Here is a 9,974-nt window from a genome sequence, read left to right as displayed (position 1 = left end):
TATTAATTTATATTTATATTTTGTTTGTTAAGTGCTGTCGAGTTGATCCCGATCCATAGTGACCCTGTATAGGGCTTCCAAGGAGCATAATTTCTGCTCAAAGTCTACCTCTGTGCCTTATTAATCGCATTACCTCAGTCAATTTGTCTCATTTCTGCATATGGGTTCCCTTCTTTATAAATTAGTTTTAATAATTAGTTTATCTAATAAGATGGTTTTGAGGGCTAAATTAATTTAAATATACAGTATGTGGAGAAAGACTTGGTTAACTGTTATTGTTATTAAGTGTTCCAACCCACAGCGACGCTGTATAGGGTATGCGTGGAGCGGCTGGTGAGCTTGAACTGCCAACCTTGCAGTTCAAACCAACTTTGCAGTCTAGCACATTAGCCCATAGGGCCATACCATGACTCAAACTATTATTAGAAGGATTAATTTATTATTGCTAAAAAATAATCAAATATCAGTAATTCCACAAACTATATATATATAGTTTGTGGAATTACTGATATATATTTTTTGTTATTACTGACTTTTTTTGGTTATTTGATATATATATACATACATATAGTGATGGTAGTATTCCGTGAAGTTAGTTCCGACTCATAGTGACCCTGCACAGAGTTTCTGAAGCTGTAAATCTTTACAGGAGCAGAACACCTCATCTTTTTCCTGCAGAACCACTCAATTATATATATGTAATTGAGGATCCATGGAGGTGCTATGGGTTAAGCCCTGGACTGCTAATCGCAATGCCAACAGTTTAAACCCACCAGCTTCTCCATATAAGAAAGTTGAAGCTGTCTGCTTCTGTAAAGGTTTACAATCTCAGACACCTTAAAGGGCATTTCTATTCTGTCCTACAGATCAGGTCCTAAAGATGAGCCAGAACTGACTCTCTGGAAGTGGTGTACACATAAGTAAATGGAGTTCCTGGGTAATGTAAATGATTAACTGCTGCTATGGATTACTATGACTGATGGTTAAATGCTACTACTAACCAAAAGGTTAGTGGTTCAAACCCACCAAGTGGCATTTCAGAATACAATTCTGGTAATCTGCTTTAGTTTGCCTAGAGGAATCTGGTACCATTACAATCAATGATAGAACCTCTGTCCACAAGGAAGCAGGGCATGAAAAACAACTGCTGACTATTCTGCAGGACCTCTTTATAATGGGCAGAAAAATTAGATGAGCTATTAAATCTCTACTTTGACCCTGTACACCATGTCATTGTTCTCATCATGTCTCCAAAGTATTATCCAATGAGTAAGACAAATTATTCAATCGAGAGGTAATAAGTATACAATTTGTAAAATGAAAGCATGTGTGATTCTTTTAAATTCTTTATTTATTTGAGACAACAAACTTGACTACAGGCATTTTTCACAGGAATTAACTGTGACAACTCTTCATAGGTTTTTAGAAACAACAAACCAAAATAATTTCATGTGCAGGTCATGTTCAAAAACAATAAACAAATGTTTAAAGGCACGATCAAAACCCTTCTATGGACAGCACAAAGGGACAAGAATTGTCAGGCTCTACTTACAGTCTCCAACATGAAATCAACACAGTGAAAATACAGGTCCGTTTTGAAGTGTCTAATGCATTGTTTATTTTCTGTATTAAAACCATAGAAAAAAATGTTCATGTGATATTTGTTAAGGTCATATTAAAAATAAAACCCAGAGTCTTGAAAAAATATTTCACATAGAAATGAAAAAGGTATCTTTTAACTTTTGGTGGTGGTGGTTATGTGCCATGGAGTCGGTTCTAACTCACAGCGACCCTGTGCAGGGTTTTCAAGGCTGTTAATCTTTATGGGAGCAGAAGGCCTCATCTTTCTCCTGCGGAACAACTGGTAGTTTCGAACTGCTGACCTTAAGGGTCACGGCCGGATTCGTAACCACTTTGCTACCAGAGCTCCTTCTTTTAACTTTTAGCGGTATAATTTCTCAAGACTCTTTGATCTTCAGTGAAACAAGCCAGTGTTAAGTACCTGCTGTGTACTGGGTACTCCAGACACCTAGGGGACAAGGAAAGGGAAACATATCTACTAAGCTTAGTTCAAGGTGACTGACTTGGGCATATTTGAAAAATTTTTATAAGGAAGATCCATTTCATAGTAAATCATTTATTTGCTAAATGTAAAGAAAAATAATATTTATCACACACATACACACACACACACACACACACACAAAAAATCCCAACAACCCAATTCTGAAAAAGTAGCATGGTGACGTCAAAGATACGTTACTGATCCGAGGAACTGAGTTTTAGTCACTTTGTCACCAACCAGCTATCTCGTCTGTGTTTGTACATGTAGAAAATAAGACTTTGGCCTCCTTAAAATCTCTTAAAATTTATAATAGTTTGGCATGGTCCCTGAGTGATGCGCTTAGCTGCCAGATGAAAGGTTAGTGTATTGAAACCATCCAGAGGTGATTTGGAAAACAGATCAGGTGATCTGCTTCCTATGGGTCACAGCCTACACACACTGAGTCACCATGACTGAGAACTGACTTGAAGTCAACTGTTGTTGTTAGTGTTCTCTAGTCAACTCTGACACATAGCGTCCCTTGGTAGGGTTTCTGAGGAGCTGCTGTTGGGTTTGAACCACTGAACTTGCAGTTAACATTCCAGTGCTTATTCTATAGTACTATACCAGGACTCCTGAAAGAAACAAATTTGTACTATTTTTGTTTTTGACATAACAACATATATATGTGCTCCCACACAATTTTTTTTTTTTTTTTTGTATAATTCATCTGTTTGATTAGAAACTTGGATATTACAGTCTACTTATCTATATCAGCCAATACATGTAGGAACAAACTGTGAAAATGCGGAAGGAACTTATAACTTATTCTTTAGTGGGCAAGAAGGAGACTTCTGATACAACTGCTAATATATAGTTGTCAGTTTTATGCATGAAGTGTGAAGAGAAGGATATGATTCATCTTGTGTTGTGATAATGTTACTCTGGATATACTCAAATAACAAAGTTTCTAGTTCACTTTAATTACTCTAAATTGTTGCTTTTCTCTCATTTTCTAAAATTTAAACTAGTGATATGTCAGGAGGTTAACTAAAGAAACCAAATATATTCAATCGAACCATATGGCACTTGTAATATGCCTGGCCTACAATACAATTCTACTCTGTATATACTATTAGACCAAGATCCTTTAAATAAATACACTCTTGACAACTGTTTATATATATTTCTTCTAATCTCCAGCTATGCAAAAGCAGGACCCATCCCTTTCTGTCCTTCAGTTCAACAACCCCATCGTTAATCTTTCCCAATACCTCTCACAGATGAGCGATGTTTCTTTCCCACAACTGGAACTTACTGAAGGCCTTCCTTTCCACAGTAAAGTATCAGGTGTCTCAAAGCTCCTTAGAACACATTACAAAGGAGATGTTTGTGGCTGTGGGCCTCATCCACTTTGGTTAAATAATTTCATCTGGTTGTGAGAAGAAGGCCACTTTGACTCAGCATTTTCCGCTTTTTGCCGGTGTGGACCAAGCTGAGACAACGCTGACTACAGTGGAAGATTTTGCACTTAATCTGCCTTCTAGAGAGCCAATCCGCCTGAAAATACATATGGAAAACTTCCATGGCAAAGACTGAGACATGCAGCACAGTGTCATCTCCAGAATTCACTTTACTTGCAAAGTAAGCAAATATCTGAGTCAAACAGAGAGTAAAATAATTGAAAAATAAATACCTTCAAATGCTTTTATTCCTCCCAAGATGTTTCCACAATATCAAAACAAAATTGACCTATACATATATGTGGAGCTGTATGATAAACAGTGGACTACTACCTGCAAAGTCAGTAGTTCAAACCTACCAGCTTCTCCTTGGAAACCATATAAAGATTCGCAATGAGTCGGAAATGACTCAATGACACTTTAACATATGGGTCCTGGTGTGCGCTGCAGGATAAAGCACTGGACCACAAGATGGATTTGAACCACAAGGTTGGTGTTTGAAACTCACCTCAGAAACCCTATACAGGGTCAGTATGAGATGGAACTGACTCAACAGCACTTAACTGTTTACGAAATAAGAATGATGTTTTAGCTTGGAAATAATTGAGAACTAAGAGCACCAGGCAAGGAGCTCTGGTAGCGTAGTGGTTACGAATCGGGCTGCGAAGCTCAAGGTCAGCAGTTCGAAACTACCAGCTGCTCCGCGGGAAAAAGATGAGGCTTTCTACTCCCGTAAAGATTTACACCCTCGGAAACCCTGTACAGGGTCGCTATGGGTCGTAACCGACTCTATGGCACTTAACAACAACAAGAGCACCAGGCAGACAAAATGCACAGAGTAACTACCACTCAAGATTTAACCTCCCTCATAAAAACAAAACAAAACAAACAAAAAAACCCTGTTACTGTTGGGACAATTCCATGACTCCTAGTATAGAAATGGCCCATAGCGGTTTCTAGACTATTTTCAATAGCCATGGAGAGATTGTTGGTTCCAAATAACAGATTTGTGAGTTAGTACCTGACTTTTTGGTTACACCAGTTCTCCTTTAATCTCCCATGAGGAAGCAAAGACATAGTATGTGTTAGGTGTTTTTAGTTTTCTATTCAGCAGTTGAGGTGCCTGAAAAGTGCTACTGATCAGGACATTACAACTTTAAGCTAAATCTTTATATCAGAAAAGAATAATACACAGGCAAATGAAATATAGTCTTCTAGAGGGGATAGAAAACTTGTATGACCCAAACTAATAAAAGAATTTCACATGAAGTTTCAACTTAATTTTATATGCAATATCATAGACAAAGTAAACTACTGTACACTGAGGTTCTAAAAGAAAAAATAGCTATAGGTCCACATTCTTTCACTTCCTATCTGTGACCTAGTGTATGTTACCTCATAAGTCTCCTCATTTTTTAAAGCAGATGAAATGCCAGCAGCTACCTCACAGCTACTTATGAGCATTAAGTTAGGTCACAGATGTAATAGATCTGTGAAGCTCTGTCACATAGCTCTCAAGAAAGATTAGCTATTATTATTCTTGAAAAGACTTTCATTGTTATAGAACACCAAATGTGGAAAATGAGATTTTGGCCTCCTTAAAGTCTTTTAAAATATATAGTAGCTGTAATTTGAAAAGGTATAATACTCGTAATGTTATCCTTTTTCCTGACACTTCTGTAGTACCCTCCTTAGCTGTCTTAACCTTCTCTTTCCAAACATAAAATGGTGAGAGTTCTCAGGTTATTGTTCCTAGGTCCTCTTCTAGCTCTGGGGAAATCTCATTTATTTCTATGACTTTAATTAATACCTACCCACTTCTCACAATCTAGACCCATAGGGACATAACAGGACAGAGCAGAACTGCTCTTGCTTAAGGGTTCTCTTGCTTTAAATCTTTACAGAAGCTGAGTGCTTCTTCTTTCCCCCATGGAGCAGTTAGACAGATCAAACTACTGACTTTTTGGTCGGCAGCCGAGTGCTGTAGCCACTGTACCACAAGAGCTCCTTAATTAACACTTTGTTGGTGGTGGTGGTGAGTGCCATCGAGTTGGTTCTGACTCATAGTGGCCCCATGCACAACAGAATGAAACACTGCCCACTCCAGAGCCATCGCCGTCCTCACAACTGTTAACATTTGCGCCCACAGCTGTTACCGTTGTGTAAATCCATCTTTCTCCTTGGGCATCTTCCTCTTGTCCACTGACCCTCCACTTTGACCAGCATGATGTCCCTCTCCAAGAACTGATCCCTGAAGTATGCAAGATGAATAGCTAACAACAAGAGGACAAAAATTCTAACTCTCATCTGAATACACTTGCCAACTCATTTCTACTTAGATTTCTCAGAGGAACTCCAAATTCAGTATTTCTAAAACTGTACTCATCATCTCTAACATTCAAACATAAATTCTGCCTATCTCATCAAGTATCTCCAACAACCACCCTGTTATGGAACCTGGAATCCTTGGGGTCATCTTTGAAAGCTACCCATTCCTTGCTTCACAGTAGGAAACCTAAGTTTTATTCTTTTTATTTTACCTTTGAAATAGTTCTCACAGTTCCCCTTGTCTCCACAGTTACTGTCACCTTCTAAATCTAAAAAAAAAACAATTGCTGTTGAGTCCAATTTTGGCTTGTCAGAGTTGAGCTATGCTCCATAAGATTTTCAATGGCTGAGCTTTTGCAAGTATATTACCAAGCCTTTCTTCCAAGGTGCTTATGGGTAGACTTCAATCTCCAACCTTTTGATTAGCTGAGAAGCTCATCACGTGGACCACTCAGGGACTCTTCTAAAGCCACTACCAATTCCTGACTCCAGTAGGCCCACAGTTAGTTTTGCCTCCTCCAATCTATGAATGCTAATGACAGACAAAGTAGTATTTTGAAATACACATGTAATAAACATCCCAGCTTACCACTTTTCTATGGCTTACCAATGCTTTTAAGTAATAAAATACTATGGATCCTCTGCATGTGGCCCCTGTCCCTCTGGCATTCAATATTACACACATACTGGACCTCGTTCCTTTAAAATACTCTAAAAGACTCTTTCCTTCTTCGTGGTCTTTCTTTATAGCCATTTTGTTTCCTTTCCTGAATTATCTGGAATAGTCTTCCCTTTCCAGCCCTGTATCCCCATTCCAAGCCCTTTCTTTCTCATCAATTAACTTAAGCAATACTTCCTCCAGAAAGCATTTCCTGTTTCTCTGGACAAGGTCAGGTCCATCAATTACAAATCATCAAAGACCCCTGCAATTTTGCATCATAATCTTCAGTGCATTTGTAATTAGTTCAGTGTCTGTTTTCCACAAAAGATAATAAGGGACTTAAGCGCACGGATCATGTCTGTCTTGTTTACAGTCCTATCCCTGACCCTTATCAAACACCAGGATAGCCACTGTGGCTTAAACAAAGCATTATATTGATAGAAATTTACTGAATTGATTAACAAAAAGAAAGAGTTTTGATTTAGTCTCTGGGCTAATAATTACTTACCACTGATGGGAGACTGTGCATAAAACTCTAATCCAAGTATTGCACTTGAGCTTAAGTTAGAAAACACTTGGTATTTATGAAAGGCTGCAGTCTACAGCAGGAACCCTCACTCCATTTTGTGTATTGACATAAGTAAGGTAAAATACCATTTGAGTTCTCTGTTACTTCCCCAATACTTGTTGTTGTTGTTGTTAAGTGCCATTAAGTCGATTCCAAACCATAGGGACCCTATATGGGGTTTCCAAGGAGTGACTGGTGAGCTTGAACCACCGACCTGGCAGTTCAAACAGCTTTGCAGTCTGGTGCATTAACCCACAGCATCACACCAGGACTCCAATGCTTGCTGACCATTAAGTCAGCACTATGGTAATGCTTGCCCCTATCTGGGGCAAGCCCAAAGAGGGTCAGTTTGCTCTAAAGAAAAGTATGGTTGGAAGCAGATTAGGATCAAGAAAGATGCTCACACAAAGAACTAGGGAACTTGCCTTGGCATTTACCTGAAAATAGCTAATCAGACAATTTGGGAATTGAGGATCATGGTATTGTCTTGTAGCTACCTTGTGGCTGTGCCTAAGGGTGTGATCAAAACCCTAGAAACAATCCTGTAACCTTCTTAACCTACAATTATGTATTTATCCAATCACATCCTTTCCCAGCTTCTGTAGTCCTGCCTGCAACTGAGATAGATTGACCTACTACCAATCATGACCTCATTATGATTGCCTTTGTTCTCTACCACATATAATGAAAACTATGTGTGTGAGTCAGCAGACTCCATCGGCCTCTGAACTGTGTGCATCCTGACGGTTTTCTTCATTTGGATGATAATGTTTGAGTTGTCTTTGTACTGTTTGAGGCTGAATAAAAAGGTCTCTACAAAACATGTTTAAATCTGGGGCCTTTTTTGTCTTAACACATATAAGGAGCAACAGACTGTATGAGAGGGGGGAAAAATCCATTCTGGAAAGGGAGAGCTATCTGTTATAAAAAAATACCTATCAATGGAAGACTTCCCCTTCTGGTGCAAGAATATCAAATATACCATAGACAGCTTGCAAGACCTCAACAAGTAGGGAGTAAGAACTATCTAGGCACAGGGGAAAGGTTTGGACAAAAATATGGATACAGAGTCAGGGTCTATATAATGTAGAGAGCCGTATGAGTAGGCCACCATGCCTGATAGGGATATACAGAAACACAGCAAATGGACAGGCTATGGAGAGCTTTCACTGTCAGCATTAAACTATCTCTTAAGAAGAGCCATTAAAGATTTCTTCATTGGAAAAGGGACATGGAAAAAATGTGTTAAATGCATAAGAAAATGGAGATGGGAAGACCAAGTTGTAGGCTGTTTTCCTATTTCAGATAAAAGTTAATGAGAGATGGAAAAATAACTGCAGTAGAGTGGATAGCACTGTTTGAATGGCACACCATCAACTAAACAGAAAACTTCAGAAAAGGAAGGGAAGATGTTTTGGAATCTCTAAATCCTGTGTGCCTACATGATGCTGGTTAACCAAAATGAAGTAAATCATTGGTTTCAGAGAAATTTTGATGGGAATATGATCAATTAAACACTAATTCAAATGAAATATTTATGACACACGTCTAAAGTTTTTCCACAAACATATTTCTATTAACAACAACAAACACAAAGACTAGTTTAAGATGAATTTACAATATACTCTGCACCCAATTTTAATTTTATATAGGCAACAGGAATAAGACTCAACATACTGTTTTGTATAATTTCATCCTCTTTTAAAAACAGTTAAGTTGCTACAACTGTTGGCTGGGGGGGAATTGACTGATATTATACAGACTTTTTCTCTATTCAGCAGCAGCAGAAGATCTTTTTATGTTTAAAAGAATCCCAGTCTTTGTAATAGGCTCTGTTCAAAAAAGTTAAAAACGACACACAGAATATTTTAAAAGGTCATTCTAATTTCAAATATGTTAGCATTTGAAATTAAGTCATTTCTAAGTATCAGAAGAACATGCGGAGAATAATAAAATGTAACACTTACTTTTGCTGCACCTATCTGTTCTTTTCGAAATTTCTCAAGTGGCGCAATTAATACATCATTAGCATTTTGAATCTGAAAATAAAAATGAACATGCATTAAAATTTGTTTAAATTCATGTAAATAATATTGAAAAGAAACGGTTCCCATATTTAACTCATTTTAACATATACAACTTTTGTTCTATTGGTTCATTCCCTACAATGCAATAAGACATTACATTTTATATGGTGTTTTTCTGTTCTATAATTAAGTTGTTTTCAAACATTATTTTATCTGATCCAAACAATCATGTGTAATAACGTGAATAATATGAAAACAAATGCACATGGTAAAGTTTTAGCTTCAGTATATAAATTGTTTATTTAAGAAGCAGTACATGGGATATCATACTTTCAAATAGCTTGAATTACACTGGTTGACTGTAGTCAGTTCAAGCGTAATTTTAAAATTGAACCAACCAAAAGCTCTCGATTCTACCACTAGACAGTTACAACTTTATAATTGCAAAGCAAAATAAGGCTTATTCTTCCCTATTTAATTAGATTCCCTACACTCGGGATTTGCCCAAATACTCTAATAGTATTTCAAACCTAACTAAAATAGTATCCCATTTCACCTGTACAAACAGTATTTTAGTTTCAAATCAAGATTAATGGGAAATTCAAAGTATACAAATCTCTTAATTTTCATCTGTAAGCATGGTATGAAGAGGGAAGTACAGAGGATAAGAACTAAATGTAGAGGTATGGATTTCTAAGGACAACATGCTGGATAGAAATCTTGAAATAAATTTTAGAAAACATTAAAATAAAAACAAGACACAGCTCACAAAATGTATAACTTGTACCACTGAGATAACTAAACATAACCTATTACATACTCAGCAAATGCTAAGACGAAGAGAAAAACATACGCTAACAATATATCACTCTATTTTTAAACA

At 37.3% G+C, this 9,974-nt stretch overlaps 1 protein-coding gene across 1 annotated transcript in view; it reads right to left on the bottom strand.

Annotated features, from left to right (window-relative positions):
- ARHGAP42 (Rho GTPase activating protein 42) overlaps positions 1–9,974 on the bottom strand; it is a 387,979-nt gene that overhangs the window by 141,103 nt on the left and 236,902 nt on the right. Inside the window, exon 4 of the mRNA XM_006833754.1 lies at positions 9,032–9,103. Within this exon, the coding sequence (XP_006833817.1) occupies positions 9,032–9,103 (72 nt within the window). The remainder of the gene's footprint in view (positions 1–9,031; positions 9,104–9,974) is intronic.

The sequence above is a fragment of the Chrysochloris asiatica genome, unplaced genomic scaffold, assembly GCF_000296735.1.
Source record: "Chrysochloris asiatica unplaced genomic scaffold, ChrAsi1.0 scaffold00008, whole genome shotgun sequence".
In the NCBI taxonomy this organism is placed as follows: Eukaryota; Metazoa; Chordata; class Mammalia; order Afrosoricida; family Chrysochloridae; genus Chrysochloris; species Chrysochloris asiatica.
This window is presented reverse-complemented; position numbering and strand designations above follow the sequence as displayed.